This window comes from Salvia splendens, chromosome 4 (assembly GCF_004379255.2).
Source record: "Salvia splendens isolate huo1 chromosome 4, SspV2, whole genome shotgun sequence".
In the NCBI taxonomy this organism is placed as follows: domain Eukaryota; kingdom Viridiplantae; phylum Streptophyta; class Magnoliopsida; order Lamiales; family Lamiaceae; genus Salvia; species Salvia splendens.
This window is the reverse complement of record NC_056035.1, coordinates 35,031,295-35,051,120: the sequence shown is the minus strand read 5'-3', so window position 1 is coordinate 35,051,120 and position 19,826 is coordinate 35,031,295. Positions and strand designations below refer to the sequence as shown.

The window sequence follows — 19,826 nt, the reverse complement described above, 5'->3', positions numbered from 1 at the left end:
CTCTTTGAACCTCTTTTGACTACAAAACATAGAACAAATGATTAATCGTTTTCGCTGCAGTTAATATGTTGAATGTTTGAATTATTTTGCGTACGACTATAATGTGAATGCACTGTAACGGCAAAAACATAAAAAAACTTCATTAAAATTCAAAGATTGGTTTTAAGCACCCAATTTTATATAGAATATATTGAAAATTTTGTTATTTATACTCCTACGACGAAAACTCCAAATTAGTAGGAGTAGGGGAGGGGTTGCAAAAGTCCAATAATTTGAATTGTTGCATTTATCTGCAATTAATACTCCTACTAATAAACCAAATTCAATCAATATCTTGTAATGATAAATATATTTGCTTCCCACGTATATACATATATAAATCTACGTATATACATATATAAATCTAGGGATGTCTATCGGGTAAGCACACCGGGTTTTGAGTCAATTTTACTTGGGTCCGAGGCTAATCGGATTGCAATTTTATCAAGTCAAAATTTTTCAACCATACTAAATGTTCAGGTTTTGGTCTAGTGAAGCTAGATAAACAAGCTGCTAATAATAAAGCTAATACTCCCTCATTCTATAAAAACAGACCACTTTGAAACAACATGAATTTTAATGCGTAATTAGTAAAGTAAGAGAGATAATTTAATAAACACACTAAATTTTAAATATATTTTAAAATTAAAAATATTCCATAATGTGTATGAATCTACCAATTCATTTATCGATTCTAATCCTATTCGCATTATCAAACTTGTGTTACAACTACAACTACATAAAGTTGTTGGATAATTGGATTGGAGCTTGTCTATATTCTTGAATATGCTCTTGGGTGCAGTGAATAGTGTCTTTTTAGAGATACTAGTGTTATCACCCGTGTTATGCACGGGACAAATGATTTTCAAATAATAAAGATATATTAACGGCTAAATATATTTAAATAAAAAGTTAGAGTGGAGAATATGAATATAATAAGACAAAGGATAAATTGGAAATATGCTTCCATTTCAGAAAATGTAATAAAGACATTAGAAAAATATGTGTTATAGTTGAATAAATGAAGCATATGGTATATAACACTTTATTAGATGTATTTATATCCTTACATTATATATTTGGAAAACACAAAAGTAAAAAAATATTGTATAAATTTGATCATGATAACATAGTATTCCCTCCGTCCACTCTAAGCGATTAACATGTTTTTGGGGCATCCCACTGAAAATCTATTAAAAAGGTAAATGACTTCACTACTATGTAATGTACCAAAATGATAAAATGACATAACTATTATGAAATGGATGAAATAGTTTTATAGTCAATAAAATATGAGTGTTAATGAGTTCGTTTAGTGTGAGATCCACTACAAAAGATAGTAAAAGTAAGAGGTGACAAATTTTTAGGGACGGACAAAATGAGAATAAGTGACAAATTTTCAGGAATATGGACAGTAGTATTTTTTATAGAATTTTAGTAATTCAAGAGATTTGGTGTCTTTAAAGAATTTTCATAAGTTAATATATGAAAATATAAACACAATTTGCAAAACAATTGAGTATGTATTAATAACGAAATAATTTTACTTCTAGTTATTAATTACTTTGAATTTACATTAGATAATTTATTTACAATTAAGTTTCAATTATATATGCATCTTTCAATAAAATTTAGAAGGACCACTTTTCTATAAAACTACTCGACTACAACATCCTCCAATTTTTATTTATATTTAGATAGAAAACCTACAACTTTATTATCGAATTCATCAAGTTAAAGATTTATTTTACTATATATAACAATTTCCAATAATTATACCTACATTTTAAAATTAAAAGTCTAATAAAAGGCAAAATAATAATATACAAATTTAATTACAAAAGAGAATTTAAATTAAAAGATTTATACAAAGTCTTATAAATTAATATTCCGAATTAAAACCTAATATTTAAAACATAAATATAATGATAATATAGCCATAACACCCAATTTGGAACTCTAAATTTTTATAAATTTTTAATCATAAAATTCATCACAAATAAAGCCCAAATAATACACTTCATAAACTAAAATACCAACACAAAAAGTCCAACAGATAGTCCTCGAAAACAAACATTTTATGGCATGACAACAATTTAACAAAAACCATAGCTCCATTTGAGAAAATATGACATTCCATAAGTTCACAAATATTTAATTTATATCCACACTAATGTGCTGGATATTAAAAGAAAGCCCACCTGGTATGCTTATCTCCAATTAACAAATCCTCGTTTGGCCTCACCTGCCCCTTGAATAATTTCCTTTAGAAAATAGCGTGACACGCTAATTAATACTTGAACTATTTTTCTAAGAAAAGAATGCATGCACCCTATAGGATAACATCTATCTCTTAGTCTCGGCTTATAGAATTTTTCTTAACTCCTAAATCGGGTTTCACTGCTCTTGCAGAACTGTAATATCCCATTTACTAATTTTGGAGAAATTCTATTTTCTCTTAAAATTTAATTAATGATATATGGATTCTTAAAATCTCTTCTTAAATCCTTTTCTTTGGATTTTTCTTAAGATTTCTTAAGGCCGCCTGTGGCGTCGCGGGGCGACGCCGGTCGGCCCTTCGCGTCTCCAACTTTAATACTTCCAATCACCGGGAACTTGATAAATTATTCGAGAAAAAAATTATTTAATTGAGCTCCAAGTCAATATATTTTTTTCCAATCAAACATAAATAATTCTCGGCCCAATTATTAATTTGATTACTGGCCCAACTAAAATTAGTAGTGGCCCATCAACTAATTAAAATTACCCACCTTATCACTACCATTTACACTTAGAGCCCAATTAAAGAAAGGGCCCAAATTAAGTTAGAATTGGGCAACCCCAATTTATACTAAGCTCCGTCAGCTCCTTTCCCTTTCTCTCAATTATATGTCTTCTTCTTAAACAAAACCTTCTCAACGTAAATTCCCAATTTGGAGAACACAGCAGCGGTGGTTCCTTCTCACTCCGCTCCTTTCAGCGAAATCGTCTCCCCCTTGCGTGGCCAGTGTGCTGCCGGCTTCGCCTCCTATCTCAATTTCACCATTTGTTCCTTCCCCAAATGGAGAAGAACATCAGCTTCTTCCCCTTCCTCTGCGAAAGCGCCGTCTAACCAGATCACTGGAGCTCCGCCAGCGCCAGCCGTCTCTCAGCTTTCTCTCCAATTTCAAATCGGTAAATCTCTGAAAAAAAGAAAGGTAATATAGGATGCAGGATACAAAAAAAATTAGAAAATAAACTCCAAATTTAGCCAACTGAATTTACCAAAATGCCCTCTCACATACTATAATGTTTCCCGCCAAAAAGGATAAATAAGTCTTTTCATTAAACTGTCACTTTATATTAGTATAGATTTCGGAATATGAGTCTCAATCTGATGATCTTTCGAGATTTAGGATTAAATTTACTAACCTTTATGAGTCTCAATTTGATGACCTTTCGAGATTTATGATTAAATTTGCTAACCTTTCAGAGTATGAGATCGATACATGCAAAATTTTTCAGAATAAGAGATTTTGCATTTTTTTATTTTTTTCTCTTGTTTTTTTATTGTTGCCTTCACAACATTTATTAATGGCCCAAACTTCCCACTTCAAATTTGGACCGAAGTTCTAAAACCAATATGGTACGGAGTAAGAAATTTCTGCCAGCCATGGCTTCCTTCCCTTACTCCAAATCCGCTCCTTCCCTTACTCCAAATCTGCTCCACTTTCACGACTCCCCAAAATTGTACTCCCTCCGTTCACGAAAAATATGTCTCTTTGTGAATAACATGGGTTTTAATGTAAAAATGGTAAAATAAGAGAGAAGTAGTGTTAGTGGAATGTGTGGCCATATTATTTGAATGTGCCCTATTTTTCGTGGACAACCACAAAATGGCAAATATGCCCTATTTTTCGTGGATGAAGGTAGAGGTGGTTCGGTACGGTATACCGTACTGATAAGTCGTATTCTAGACCATGGTTCGGTACGGTATACCGTACTGATAAGTCGTATTCTAGACCTTGGTTATTGGTCAGTATGATGTGATTAACATGCATTATCTGCAAGAAAGTTGCCTAAGTGTGCAGGAAAAATGGTACAAGCCAGTAGGAAAGTGGTCATACAACTCAGGTGAAAAAGGCACCAGAAGGGTGCAATACTGGCCAGGATGCATGCCAAAAAAAGGCTCGAGATGGAGAAGAAAGGATTGCTAGGAATGACCAACTACACACGGGGGCAAAAGAGACATTTCACGAAGGAAGTCAACCCTAAAAGTGAGGGCAAGCCAACCTATAAATAGAAGGTCACTTTGAGAAAGAAGAGTTCAACATTCACCATTACCAAGAAGATCTTCACTTTTACACACTTAACTCTAGTTCGAAAAGCTCTCTCTCGGATAACCTTAGTTCCAGCAGCAGTTTAGCTCCTGCACATCTCATTCCTCGCCACAGCCATGGTTACCTGAAGATTCCGGCCACCCGCCGGAGAAAGTTCACAGTCGTTCTAGCTAGTCAACATTGTAGCAGACACACTGTTTCATCGCCCGTGGGGCAAAACAATCTTTAATCGCGTTTCTTAGCTTAACTTTAGTTGTTTCATCTTTCGAATATTTCGTAATTTTAGTTGTCTTTTGGATTCTGAAGTACCTGCTCTTAATGAAGTTTGATTCCGCTTTTTGTTCATCTTATGTGTTGCAACATGTTCATTCTGCCTTGCTTAGATAGATCTGGAAATTTAGCGTTGAATCTGCATGTTTAAGTAAGAATTTCTTGTGATTCAGTTAGATCTGGTTGTTGTGTGAATTTCTTGTTTGTTGATCGTTTAAGTCTGAAAAAGGCATGAAATCGCAGTCGAGAAATTCCACTCACCTTGCATGCCTTGTTAGTTAGCATAAGTTAAGAGTTACCGTTTGATCTTTTGATTTTGGAGTTTAATTTCAGTTTAAGGTTGCATAATTTATGTGAATCGTTAATGGAGCTGATGAAGTTGATGAGTTTTTGTGTTACTTGGTGGTGAAGACAACATCCTTTATGCTTTTTGGACCACTTTTACTTTTTAGTTGCTTTTACTTTTTTTCCTTACCTTTTCAGATATCCTACAGACCTAACAGTAGCAGCCCTGCACCACCAAATATTTCCTGTTATTCTGTTTAGCCATTTATAGTAATATTACATTTTCCACATGTCCTTGAAACACTTTGTCCCACATATTCACGTACACAACCACATGCCGACAATTGTCACGCCCACTAGTCAATAGAGTAGACTCTTTAACTTCCCCGTCTAGATAAAAACTCAACCCAAGCGTGGTAGCAAACCAACCTTCCAGATTATCACTACAATTTCTCTGACGTGTCCATCTCTGTAGGATTCGACCCTAACATCCACTATACTAGCCAGTAGAAGTGGGTTGAGAAATTTTTGTTGATACCAGGTTTAGGCTGTCGTGCCAATGACTCAGCTAGGTTGGGATATCCTCCTGATCATTTGACCACACCACTACCCTAGAAAAACCTATTCTTTTACGTACCATGAGTGTCATACCGTATACCGTACCGAAAGTTACAGTATGATAAAACACCATACCGATACCGTACTGAATTTTTTGGTATACCGAAAATTCGGTAAGGTAGTTTTTTATACCGTTACTATACCGTGTTTTCGGTATACCGTATCACATTTCAGTATGTTGTACTTTTGCGGTATACCGAACTCTGATACGACATACCGTTATACCTGTTATAACGAAAAAAATCTATTATACCCAAAATATTAAAAAAAAAGAAGTCTATTTTTTATTTTCGTATAAAGAGAATTTTATTTTTAAATTTGAATATAATTATAACATAAATATATATATATATAGTATGTTTATATATATATATATAATAATAATAAATCAGTATACCGGTATACCGAAGTGTCGATATATATCAACGATTTGGTATGACGATATATATCGATATGCCAAAGATTCGGTATACCACGGTATATGAAATCTAATACCGTTACCGTACCAAAAGATTTGGTACGGTATAAATTACGATATACCGAAAAATCGGTATTTTCGGTAAGATAAGTCTGATATTTCAGTATAATTCCCCACCCCTAGATGGAGGGAGTATAAGAGAATGATAGTGCATAAAACTGGTCGGCGATGCAAAGTGTTTGAGAAGAGTTGTAATTTTTGTGTTGGCCTAATGATTCCTCGTCCAAAACCCATCCGCCATAAATTTCTCATGTGCCAAAGCTTCTTTACCTAATTGTTTTGTTGTGCCTCCCAAAGACTTTAGGGAATGTGGAGGGAGTCGGTATGGAGTATCGGAAAGAAATGATGTGGAGTGGGCGGCAAAAATTTCAAAGGGTCCAAATTTGAAGCGGCTAATTTAGTTAATTGATAAATGTAGGGTGAGAAGTAATAAGAAAAAAAAGAAGAAAAAAAGATAAATAAGCAAAATCCCTTATTCTGAAAAATTTGCATGTTTTGATCTCATATTCTGAAAGGTTAGCGAATTTAATCGAAATCTCGAAAGATCAGCGAATTGAGACACATAGTTCGAAATCTCTCGATTTTTTAACACTAAAGACTTGATTTTTGGGGAAGATTTTTGGTTGGTTTGGATCTTGAATCGGAGTGATAGCTTAGAGTGATTTGATCACTTTTGTCTTTTAGATACTTCCTCTGTCCCCAAGGAGTATGAATTATTTTCTTTTATGTCCGTCCCTAAAGAGTATGAACTTTTTAATTTTAAAAATTCAAACTACATACTATCCCTACACATCATTTTATTTACAACTTATACCATTACCATTAACACTTATACCATTATAATAATGTGGACCTCACTCTCCACTAACATTATTTCTACTATCATTTCTCTCTCTCTCTTACTTCCCCTTTATTCATTAAAACTCGTGCCGAACTAAAGTTCATACTTTTCCCCTAATATCACTGCATCTTGTCAGTAGGAAAATTTCTGTTATTTTTGCATACGTGGTCCCCTTTTTTGGTGTATTAAGAGTGTCCATTGTAAGGCGGACGTCCCTAATAGCCCTGCCCCCTTTTTTTTTTTCCACAGCCCCAGTTTTTTTGTCCGCGCCCGCCACTATAGGCGGACACTTCCAATAGCCCCGAAATTTTATAACCAAATTTTATTTTAATTTTTTCATTTATTTTAAATCAATTATAATTACAATTATCGGAATGTAAATAATTAGAAAATGGGGTAATTGGGACCGAATATTCGTAAACAATTGGAACCGAATAAAAAAGATGTATAAAAATAGGTACAAACGTGTACTACCCCTCTTTCTCTCTCCAAAAACGTGCACTACCTACTCCTTCCTCCTTCTTCCTTCCTCCTCCTTCCTTCTCCAATCTCCCCCTCTCTTACTAAAAATGTCGAAAATAAAAAAATTAATAAATAAATTATGCCGAGGCGCCGGCACACTATAGGCCGGCGCACCTATAGGCGCGGCGAAAGGCCGACCGGCGCGTCATCGCCCCGGTTTCTCCGCATGACCATCCGCCCCCTTTTTTTCGTCCGCCCCGGGGCGGACGTCGCCTGCACTATAAGGCAGCCCGGGATCACCCCCGCCAGGGCTATAGGCGCGGCGGTCTCATAGTAGATACCCTAATACTCGTATTTATTTTCATTTTGACTTTCTCAAATATGGCATCAAGAATAACTTGAGAGAATAATCAGCATTGCGAATAAACGAAATCAATCATTAAGCCATCGATACTTGAGAATAATATGGATTCAAATAAACGAAATCAATCATTAATCCATCGATACTTTATATGCATTGATAATCATTAATTACAACGGAAAACCATTAGACTTAACTAGGAATTAAAAAAACAGAGTGGAAACCGAAATCATTAGACTTAAAAGACTAGGAATTAAAAAAACAGAGAGGTGCTTGACTGGAATTCATTAGGCTTAACTTACTAGAATTAGCAAAAGATCGATGGAACTTTGACTAGAATTAGCAAAAGATTGATGGATCATGGAAGCATGGCCGAGCCACTCAACGTTTTTTGTCTTTGAATTTTGCGCTCCTGTCAATGGATTTCATAGCCTTTTTTGCAGGCTTCGGTGGCCTCTCCAAAGGAGAGCGAGCGACGTACGCAGGCATGTTGGCGCGGCCGGTGGTGCGACCACAACCATGGGCGCGGCCGCCGCAGCAGGAGCCGGAGGTGGAAGCGGTGGCGGATTCGGATAGGGAGGCAGTGGAGATGGCGGCCAATAGTTCGTCAATGTCGACGGACGTGGTGGCGGCGACAGGCGGCGGATTGTGATTCGGATTTGGAGGCGGACAGGCTGGAAGCCATTTATTTATGGATTTTTGCTGAATAACTTGTGAATACTGAATAGAACTGTTGATACATATATATAGAGTGAGATTGGGTGAACGAGATCGGTGAACATTGTGGTGAGATCGCTGAACTTTGCTAATTTTGCATGGACGTGTTATTTGGTTTGCATCAACGGAAGTGGAAAAGAACTGAGAGAGATATTGAAGAGTAAACGAAATGAGTGATATGAGAGGAACACATGTGTAGACAATGTTTCAGTCAATTAATTGTAGTATATACCTTTATTTCACTTTCCTAATATTTGAGAGTGACAAGAGGGATTTCTTGCTTCTGAAATCAGGGCGTTTCACGAGGTTGGCGGGAGGCGGAGGGAGGCGGAGTGCAACCATAATTCTTCTTCTTCCTACCCTAATGAATGTATGAATAATGTAGCACGACATATGTTGTTCGAACGACAAGATGAGTCGTTTATTGTATGACACTGGTATTCGTGTTGGAATATAATATATATATTGGAGGAATAATTTAGTTTGGAGGGAATATTTGAGAGGACAATTGGTTGAATATATGTGAACTGATTTAGGAGATGTTGGTGATGTGGGAAACTAAGGAACACTTTATTTTCAAACTCTACAACTTGTGCAAAATGGTACAACTCTCCCATTGTTATAGCTATTACTAACTTATTATAGAATTCTCTACTTTTCATTCTTTTATATTTTAGATTTTTCTCTATAAAAATCTAGATATTTTCTTAAATAATATCTATCATCTAGAGAATTTCATATCTAGATAATTCTCCTAAAAATATCTAGATATCCTAATTTCTAATATCTAGAGAATTCTATAGTAAAGCATCCACAATGGAGCGTCATATAGCTGGCCATGTCAGCATTTTATCCTCCTACCTATTCACCTGCAGTGGGGTATCCTATTGCCCGCCCTATAGCTCGACCTATAGTTTTTACTACTATTTTGTTGTTATTTTTTATGTTTGCAAATATGTCAAACAAAATAAATATAAAGCAAGACAAATTAAAGATAAACCATACATTTTACTTAATTAAAAAAAAAGTTACAACGATAGGAAGATAGAAAAAAAACAAGTGCACTACTAGTCTAGTTCATTCCCAACTGGCGTTGGAGATCACTGATCATCTGCTTGAGGTATTGGGCTTCACCCAGGTCATCAGTCTGCCTGAGGGCATTGTGCGTGTCCAACAACGTCTTGTGGGTGGCGACCCTCACCAAGTCCCCGTAGGCATGCGGCGCAGCCAAAGTCTGGGCAGGGGCTGGGTTTTGTGAGGTCGTCGTCTTCCTCTTCCCCTTGTTCTTGGCAGTTTTGTTGCCAATGGGACGCCGGGTGGACATTGGTGTGCCAGAGCTCTCATCCTCGTACATCGGTTGGTTGAGGTCCATCGGAGGTGCGCCGCTGTTGCTGCTCGTATAATCACCGGTAGCGGTGTTCTTCGTCCTCTTCGATGCAGACGATATGGGATTAGTCCCTCCTTGAAACTTCTGATTGTCCTTCACGATGAGCCAGGCGGAGTAGTGCTTGAACTCGTCGTACATTGATAAGTACGACGCCAACGCTTTATCGCGTACGTCGGACAAACTCTCGCCGCTGCCCTGCTCCCTTAAGCACTTCATATACTCCACCGAGAACCAGTTGAGCTGCTTCTTCACCTGATCCTAGTGCTTGCGGAGCTGCTCCCTCCTGCGCTTGTACTCGGCGGCCGGCTTGGTTGCGTTGTAGCGCTCAGTGATGCGCTCCCAATACGCGATTCGCCCTTAGTTGTTGGAAAACACCGTGTCCTCCTAAATATCAACCTAACACCTCGTCAGAAGAATGGTGTCTTCGGGGCTGTAATTCGTCCCCCATGGGGCAAATTATTCGTTGTTCTCCGGAGGCGGAAACTTCTGGGCTCTGCTGTTGGTTCTCTTCTTCCTTTCCTTGGGGGCGGAGGCGCGGAAGGGAGACGACTCCATGTCAGACAGTCCGTAGGAATCCGTGGTGAAATCCGAATCGTACCCGGTGTTAGGCTCCAGTTGGACTCGATGGTACCCGGTGTATTCGACAGGGTCTGTACCCGGCCACCGGGCACCACCACCGAACATCAGCAATCCGCCGAGACTATTCGGATTTGGGAAATAGTCTGGATTCATTATTTTAGAGAGAAATAGAGGAAAAGAATGGAGTAGAGTGAAATAGAAGTTGGAAAAGTGTGATATATATACACATAGATATAGAAGAAATAAAAAAATGTAAAACGCATAGCATCGTTCGCGGTATCGTCCGCGTGGCCCTCAATGGGGTGGATGATACCGCGGACGATGCGTATTCCGATGCCATGTCCACGGACGATGCATAGGGCGCGAACGAAAGATCCGCTATCGTCCACCTTGCTACAGTGGCGGACGATGCATCGAGCAGGCTATCGTCCGGCCCACTGCGGATGCTCTTAGGGCGGTGATCAATTGCTTGCTAACTAGTACTCCCTTAGTTTAAACTAAGTTGAGTCACTTCTTTTTTGCACTCGTTTTGAAAAAATCGTTAAAAATAGTTAAAGTGGATATATAATAAAGTAAAAATAAGAATAATGTAGATAAGACTATTCACCGTAATCTTTATTTAATGTGAAAAATATAAGTGCATTAAATATAGTGTAATTAATGTGTGTATATAGAGATATATGTGTTAATAAGGGACATGCAAAATTTCTATATATGTGCAGCCATGTGTGTTTATAGATGGAGGTGTGGTCCATGTATATTTTTAGTTGTCAAAACCTTATTGGTAGGGCATACGGAGATGCCCACGGTTTCGAAACCGGCGGTTACGGTTCCGAACCGCCGGTTTCGATTTCGAAAATTGTCGAATCGGAATCGAACCGCGATGGTGCTTTACGGTCCCGGTTCCGGTTCCAAAACCGACGGTTACGGTTACGGTTTCGATTTCGGTTCAGAACCATCGCTTTTCCGACGGTTTTGTACGGCTTTTCAAGGTTCCAAACCAGATTTCCGGCGGTTTTTTGCGATTCCGGTTTGGAACCGTTCGGAATCGGCGGTTCCGACACGGTTTCAGTTCTTAAAATTTGGAACCAGAACCGGCCCGAGGTTCAAAATATGGCGGTTCCGGTTCAAGAAAAAAGTCACTGTTCCGGTTCCGTGGTTAACGCCGGAACCGAAAACCTTGGGCATCTCTAGGCATACTACATCAACTGTCCACTGTGGTATGCTTGGAGCACTGGATTTTTTCTCGCGAAATAGAGGTCTCACCAACTCAACTTATTTTAACACAAGAAATTCCCGCAAGTGTACGGGGCTAGTGTAGCACAAAGCAAGGAAGAGTATCGTATCCCACAGAGACAAATTGTATAAACTCAAGTACCACGGACCGATGTTAACTACTATCCAAACAAATCAAAGGTTTGGTTTTGGTATGTAACTATTAAACATAAACAAAGTAAAACAAGAGACAAAAGAGCAAGTTTCAAATAGGATAACGAGGTAGAGCCGTGGATCCGACTACAACAACCACAATGTAAGCAACTCAACAACTTTGATTACCCATTGAAGTCTATAGGATTAGTAGGAAAGTATCTAGTCTAGGCTAAGCCCCCTCTCGAGTGCACTCAACCCGTTGATTAACTATTAATATTGAAGTCTCCTTCTAATACTTCACAATTAACTCCTTTAAACAAAAGACCCAAGCCCTCACTCTAGAATTCCTTCTCTCGAATGCAAATTATCTAGGCGTTGTTCATTCTTTCATCAATCCTAAACCGGTATCTCTCGATTACACAAATCTAGGTCAACATATCCAATTGGTAGCTAAGCAATTGAATTGAAAAGACATAAGAATGAAACAAAATAATTACAAGAGCATAGGTAATCAAAAGCTATTGAATTAATCACAAGTGTTCATGTAGTCTTCACCAATACTCTACAAAAGATTTAGCTACTCATATTCAACTAAAAAACACAAGAATAATCCATAAACATTGAGTTGAATAGGAAAACTAATGAAAATACTCCCAAGGATGGATTGAACGGCAATTCGTCTTCGTCTTCAACCTTGTTGAGGATTGTGACTCCTTGTCTCTCAAATCCGCTCTCAACCCTTCAAAAACTGCTTCTGGACGTGTCTCGTGTCTTGGTGTCGAAAACCTAGGTCTCTTTTATACCCGGGGTGGAATTATACATTCCGCACGCATCGCCCGGTCGGGCGATTTTAAGTCGCCATAACGCCCGGTCGGGCGAACTCTCTGGATTCCCGATTCCTTCAAAAACGCCCGGTCGGGTGATTCTTCCTAGAGAAAGCGCACGGTTGGGCGAATTCTCTGTACTCCAACCTCTGTGTTCCACAGTTGTGTTGATCGAAAAGAACAAACAAATAGCAACAAGCAAAGAAGAAGAACGCAAGCAATTACGTGGTTCGGCGTAAGCCTACATCCACGGGCAGAATCTGGTGTGTTTCTTTATTGATCACTCAAGAACTTACAATTACAAGAACACTCAATGCTCTCAAGAATTACAAGATGAAAAACTCTCAACTCGCCCGAAAACTTCTTGCTTCGAGAGCGAACAACGCACAGCTGAGATATATCACTCTCTCTCTCGAATTCTCTTCTAATCGCTCTTGATTTCTGATGATGTGTTGTTGTGAAGTCATCGCAGCTCTATTTGTATTGTCGAGCTCAATCAATTGAGCTCGAAGAACCGCCAGCAAGCTTCTTCCAAAAATCAGTTATAACTGTCCCCAACGGCTAGTTCCGGTTTCAGCTTCCAACGGCTATTTTCAAATTAGTACTTTCATGAGCTTAATCTGATCTAGATGAGCTCAAACACTAACAACCTCGAACTCCTTTTCAACTCATTTTCACCTGTTTTAACTAGAAACACTCGACAAACTCATCAAAATACCTAAATAGTGGATAATGGATGCAAACTCAAGTAAAATGCTACAAAACACTGAAATATTCACGTTACACATCCAAAATACTTGCTAAACTACGAGTTTATCACTCACGCGAATGAAATATAACATATTTGGAATAGAATTTTAAAATATCATTCACCATTGTTTTCGTTGTAAATGCATATATAAATAAAACACTTTTGTATACTCTCCCCATCTCACAATAAAAGTCTTATTTTGTAATTTCCATCCATTCCATAATAAGAGTTTTTTCATTTCTATCATATATATAGTAAATATGCCTCACATTCAATTAACTTATTCCACTAACATTTTATTATAAAACTAATATATATAAGTGAGACTCACTTTCTGCTAACTTATTCAACTCATTTTTCTTTATATTTTCTAAAATTCGTACCCATAACAAATATGAATCCTACTATGGGACTGAGGGAATACATTTTGATGTAATTCTCTAATTATATCAAACAACCAACAAACTGAAAAGAAGCTATATCCATTAAGCTTAGGAAAGCTACTCCCTCCGTACTATTCAAGATGATCACCTTTTCATTTTTATTGGTCTCAAGCGAGATGATCACTTTTTAATTTTGGAAATAACCTCATCTCTCTTCTCTCTTCTCTCTTCATTAAAATATTCAACTAACTTTTTTCTCTCTATTTTATTTTACCTAACAACACTTATTAAAATTTCGTGTCACTCAAGAATGAGGTCATCTTGAGTGGAACGGAGGGAGCATGTTTTATTGGATTGAGATCCCCTGCTGTGCAAAATGCCACAGCAGAAGGTGCTGTAGTGATCCACACCACAAATTAAATTCCCATACTTGTATTATTATTTTTCATTCCCAAAATGAATGGTGTGGATCACCACAGCACCCCTGTGGTAGCATTTTGCACAGCAGGGATCTCAATCCTGTTTTATTACCTACAAAAAAAGCCCTTTTCTAACAAATAAAGTTATGGGCTAACTTTTCACCAAACACAAAAGATAAGCATTAACTTCACAAAAGCTCAGTCACTCATCACCTTCGTCGGCAGTCGGCACAAAAGAAAAGTAAGGAAGATGGAGAAAATAGAGCACAAATTGATTCCCGTCAACGGCCTGCAGATGCACGTGGCGGAGCTCGGCGAGGGGCCGCTAGTCCTCTTCATCCACGGCTTCCCGGAGCTCTGGTACTCCTGGCGCCACCAGATGACGTTCGTGGCGGCGCGCGGCTACCACGCGGTGGCACCGGATATGAGAGGATACGGAGAAACCACTGGTGCGCCGCTGGAGGACCCGTCGAAATTCACCATAATGCACCTGGTGGGCGACCTGATCGCGCTGCTGGACGCGGTGGCGCCGAATGAAGAGAAGGTGTTTGTTGTTGGGCATGACTGGGGCGCCAACGTGGCTTGGCATCTCGCTATGTACAGGCCTGACAGAGTCAGGGCTTTGGTCAATCTCAGCGTGCCTTTTACTCCCAGGAATCCTGCGATGAATCCGGTTGAGTCGTTTCAGAAATTGTATGGCGATGATCACTATATCTGCAGGTTTCAGGTTGACAATGGTTTCTTACTTCGTTTACATTTTCTTTAGAATGATTTAATTACTTAGTTCTTCCTATTTGTTAGATTATTTTCCATCAAGATCCTAAATTTTCTTTCCGTAGCGGTTGAACTATCAATTGGATTATAGAACCTTCATTTATTTGTGATTGGGGGTTGTCTAGATTCTTGAATATGCTATTGGGGTAGTGAATATTGAATTTTTAGATGTGATTTTTGGGGAAGACTTGCAGTTAGTTGCGATCTTAATTTTCAGTGAGGAAATTAGAATGATTTGATCATAATAAAGAAGAGCCATGGATCTTGATTGTCTTGTTGTAGAGAATGCTGATCTGAAATTTTGAACATTTATATTTATTCCCAACAACAAACCATTATTTAATCACTTGCATGTAACTCATATTTTAGTATCTCATTATTTCTTGAGAACAAAGTTTCTCATCTTGGAGGGAGAGTTTACATGGAAAATTGGGGGACCTAAGTTCCCTAGATACTTAAAACTTTAGATGCTTATTCTTGTAAATGTTGCAGGAACCCGGTGATATAGAAGCTGAGTTTAAGAAGGTTGGCACCAAGGAGGTTCTCAAGAACATGCTCTCATTCCGCGAGCCTGCTCCCATGCTCTTCCCTAAGGGCAAAGGATTTACCTACTCCACTGATAGAGCACCTTGGTTGACGGAGCATGATCTTGAATATTATGTTAGCAGATTTGAGAACAGTGGCTTCACTGGAGGAGTGAATTACTATCGTGCGCTTAGTCTGTGAGAATTTCCTCATCACCTGTGGTTTTATTGCCTTTTACACTTTTGCTGAAAATTGCATTAGGGATCTTCGACTCTTCATATGAAAATTACAATGGACGGGCTTGAGTATCTGTATTGTCAAGCTTCATTTACTTAATACTATGAGACTCCTGTGTTTATTCAACCATTATAGACCCAAAACTGGAGTAGCTCTCCTCATTTATAGCCTAATCCGAACTGAGATACCTAATTCTAGTATTCTACTACCGCTTACTTGTACTTGTGTTGCTGCAGAAACTGGGAACTGAACGCCCCCTGGTCGGGAGCTGGAATAACAGTGCCAACGAAGTTCATCACCGGGGAATTTGACCTTGTTTATCATATCCCTGGGACCAAAGATTTCATACACGGAGGTGGATTCAAGAAATTCGTGCCATTGTTGGAGGACGTGGTCGTGCTTGAAGGTGCTGCTCACTTTGTCAATGAAGAAAGGCAAGACGAGATCAATGACCTTATATATGCTTTTATAAAGCAGTTCTAATTACTAGAATCGCTTGAGACTAGGCTTCAATTAATGTAGCTTGACATATGTTTGTTCAAGAGTTGATGATTTGGTATATCTACTTACATTTCTTTCTTAGAATTTTCAAGTTTGGATAGAGTAGAACAATCTAAGTATCTCATTGGCTGCCGAACCGAGAGACAAAGAGGAAGCGGCGGCTTCAACAATTTGAGCATTGACTAATATTTAGTAGTGCAAAATTGTTATTCAAATCAATTTGGAACTATTGCAAATTGAAAACTTCCTTTTTAATTATATTAGTCTTAAACTGCTGACGGATGGAGGGAAAGATTGAGAAAATTATAAACTTTTGTTTGTACTTTGCAGTTGAGAAAAGAAAATGGAGAAAATAGAGCACGGACTGATTCCAGGTGGTGAAGCAAACCACATCCCACATCGGAGAATGGACAGAAATTGCAAGCATATTTATAAGGGCTTCCCCAACTTCATTAGTATGAGGTCTTTTGGGGAGTACCCCAAGAGCAAAACTTTGAGGGCTTTGCCCAAAGTGAACAATATCATACTAATGTAGAGTTCGGGTGTGCACCGCCGATTCCCAACTCTGGTATCAGAGCCCTGGTTCAGGGGCTAAAACTGTGTGGCTCGGGGTCTGGTGGATTGCGCTTGCAAGTTCTCTGATGTCTCTATGTGAGCTCGACCAAGACCTGGGGTGACATGTGACCTGTGTGTGATCTTGGTCTGGTGGTCTTGGGTTGGGCCTGTGACCCTGTGTGTGATCTTGGTCTTGGTTTGGTGGTCTTGGTTTGTAGAACAAACCATATCCCACATCGAAAAATGAACAAGAGTTGCAAGAGCATATAAGGGCTACCATAACTCCAAAATGAACAAGAGTTGCAAGAGCATATAAGGGTTACCCTAACTCCATTAGTATGAGGCCTTTTGGGGGCTACCATAACTCCAAAATGAACAAGAGTTGCAAGAGCATATAAGGGTTACCCTAACTCCATTAGTATGAGGCCTTTTGGGGAGTACCCCAAGAGCAAAACCGCCCACATCGGAGAATGAACAAGAGTTGCAAGCATATTCATAAGGGCTTCCCCAACTCCATTAGTATAAGGCCTTTTGGGGAGTACTTCAAGAGCAAAACCGTAAGGACTTTGCTCAAAGAGGACAATATCATACCAATGTGGAATTCGAGTATGCACCGCCGATTCCCAACAGTGGTATCAGAGCCTTGTTAAAAGCATTTTTATCATCAGCCATTTCCCTTAATTCAAGTTCTTTAGATTTTAGGGAGCTAATAATCAAGTCCAGAGGGGCAAAGTCTCTGCCATACTTAATGACAGCTTTCACATCACTGTAAGAATCAGGCATGACATTTATTAGAGCAATACTAGTGTATTCATCAATAGTTTTATCACCAGATCTTTTAATATTCTGCACAAGCTTCTGAAATCTATGCACATTATCATCAATATCCTTGGACAAGTCAAGCTTAAATTTGAACAAATTTTCGAGCAAGTGCATCCTTGAAGACATAGAAGTTTCAGTAAACAAAGTATCAAGGTGTTTCCACATTTCAGAAGCGGACTCAATATGATCAATTTTCCTAATTACAAAATCAGACAGATTGAGTACAATAGCAGCTCTAGCCAACTCATTCATCTCATCCAGTTTTTCTTGAGGAGTGTCATCAGGCAAAGAACCATCAACAGCCTTAAACACTTTTTGCTGAATAAGAATGCATTTCAATTTCTGTTTCCAAATAACAAAATCATTTTTGCCATTAAAAGGAACCAAACCAACAGGCTAATTAAAATCACTTTGCAAGAACACAGGAAGCAAGACAGAAACACAGAACCTTGCAAACTTTAAAGCACAAAGACATACACCACAAGACAAAGCACACTTTCACACAGCTTTCACACCAAATCAGACCTCAAATCCCTGACTGTCATGAGCAACACTGGCTACGGCTATCCTAGTTCGCAATCACTCACTTCTGGAGGGCGTAGGGGGTCACTTAGCCAGTACCAATGCTTGGTGATCCAGTAGCATTCGGTCAAGGAGTGCTAGGATTACTTCAACGGTGGTTTGTGCTTGCAAGTTCTCTAATGTCTTTGCGTGAGCTCGATCAAGACCTGTGGTGACCTGGTGACCTGTAACAAGGGGTGGACATGTGGTCTTGGTCTGGTGATCTTGGTTTAAGGGGAGGATTGTGAGGGCAAACAATTCCCACATTGGAGAATGAAAAAGAGTTGCAAGCATATATAAGGGCTACCCTAACTCTATTAGTATGAGGCCTTTTAGGGAGTATCCAAAGAGCAAAACCGTGAGAGCTTTGTCGACCCAAAATCAGACTAGCTGAACCAACTATGGATTATATTTATAGCTCAACTTCTAAGATGCCTAATTCTACTACCATTCATTTCTACTTACTTGTGTTGCTGCTGCTAATGACCACCTGGCCAACGCCGTCAACTGTTAAGCAATTAAGGGGATTTCTGGGTTTAACAGGATGCTATCGCCGGTTTGTCAAGAACTATTCAATCATAGCCGCCCCGCTCACTGATCTGTTGAAAGAGGAGGTTTTCAGTGGACACCTGCCGCAGATGAGAGTTTCAGCCCTCAAAACCGCGATGATCGAGGCTCCCGTTTTGCATTTCGAACAACCATTCACCATCGAAATAGATGCCTCTGAATTAATGGCTTTGAGCGGCACTAAACTCAAGTTCACCACCGCTTACCACCCGCAGACGGACGGTCAATCTGATGTCACAAATCGGTCCTTGGAACAATGTCTCTGCGCTTTTACCTTTGAGCAGCCTCCTCGATGGTTTGAGATCCTGCCATGGGCCGAGCTTGCTATGAATTGCAGCGTCAACGTCAGCATAGGCATGTTCCCGTTTAGGGTGCTTTATGGGCGAAAACCTCCGAATATATTCAGCACTCCCGCTGCACCAGCCAAAAATGAAGCGGTGGCAGAGCAATTGGGTGAAAGAACCGCGCTCCTGTCACTTCTCAAACGGAGGCCCAGCGTCGGATGGCTGTTTCTGCCAATAAGCACACAGACGCTGTCAAACCTACCTAAATCAAAGGAGTCTAATTGGGGAGTCATTAAAGAGTAATTGATACACAATTGATATGAAATACTTGTATTAGAATAGATTTATTCTTTACCAAAAATACTTGTATTCCTCCTTACAAAAAGGAGAAGAACGAATGTAACAAACACACACAAAAAAATAGAAATCCAATACAAGTTCTCTTCTCCCAAAACGCTCCAATATGCGTAGTTCTTCTAATCCTCTCGATTACCATCCAGAGCGGGTCACCGATTGTGAGCTAAAATTGACTGACTCATCAGTATATCTGGACTGAAACCGAAAAAAAAATGATCTGAAAATTTAGGCCAGTAGTCCAACCGATCGGAAAAAAAATTGGGCCGATTGTCCAATCGATCATAGAAAAGTCCAACCCCTCCAAGATTTACCTTGAAGGGTTTGAGGGAGGGTGTTGGCAATTGAAATATAAAATGAACATAAAAAATATCTCACATCGATGTACACAAAGAGCTTAATCCACTATATAAGTCTCATGGGCCTCTCCTCTTATCACCAATTGGTTTTAGGATGAAACCCACGGATTTCTATCAGACGCCATGTGGAGTTTGGGGTCGGAGATCAGGTGTTGCTTCGACTACAGCCGTATCGACTGGTTT

The 19,826-nt window shown here is 39.0% G+C and overlaps 2 protein-coding genes across 2 annotated transcripts; one reads left to right on the top strand and one right to left on the bottom strand.

Annotated features, from left to right (window-relative positions):
• The first annotated feature begins 14,243 nt into the window (after positions 1-14,243).
• LOC121799651 (epoxide hydrolase A-like) lies at positions 14,244-16,225 on the top strand. The gene is made up of 3 exons (XM_042199080.1): positions 14,244-14,831; positions 15,371-15,600; positions 15,877-16,225. The coding sequence occupies exons 1-3, from the start codon at positions 14,355-14,357 to the stop codon at positions 16,121-16,123; spliced, it is 954 nt and encodes a 317-aa protein (XP_042055014.1). The 5' UTR covers positions 14,244-14,354; the 3' UTR covers positions 16,124-16,225.
• Positions 16,226-17,281: 1,056 nt separating this feature from the next.
• LOC121801050 lies at positions 17,282-18,346 on the bottom strand. The gene is made up of 2 exons (XM_042200521.1): positions 18,140-18,346; positions 17,282-17,860 (listed from the first exon to the last, which is right to left on the bottom strand). The coding sequence occupies exons 1-2, from the start codon at positions 18,344-18,346 to the stop codon at positions 17,282-17,284; spliced, it is 786 nt and encodes a 261-aa protein (XP_042056455.1).
• Positions 18,347-19,826: the final 1,480 nt, after the last annotated feature.

Excerpts from the sequence above, each read along its gene's own strand:
- LOC121801050 (XM_042200521.1), bottom strand. The coding sequence starts at position 18,346 with ATGTGGGAATTGTTTGCCCTCACAATCCTCCCCTTAAACCAAGATCAC. Across the intron at positions 17,861-18,139 it reads TACTGGATCACCAAGCATTG|AAATTGAAATGCATTCTTAT; the intron begins GTACTGGCTAAG and ends ATTTGGAAACAG.
- LOC121799651 (XM_042199080.1), top strand. The coding sequence starts at position 14,355 with ATGGAGAAAATAGAGCACAAATTGATTCCCGTCAACGGCCTGCAGATG. Across the intron at positions 14,832-15,370 it reads ACTATATCTGCAGGTTTCAG|GAACCCGGTGATATAGAAGC; the intron begins GTTGACAATGGT and ends TAAATGTTGCAG. Across the intron at positions 15,601-15,876 it reads TACTATCGTGCGCTTAGTCT|AAACTGGGAACTGAACGCCC; the intron begins GTGAGAATTTCC and ends GTGTTGCTGCAG.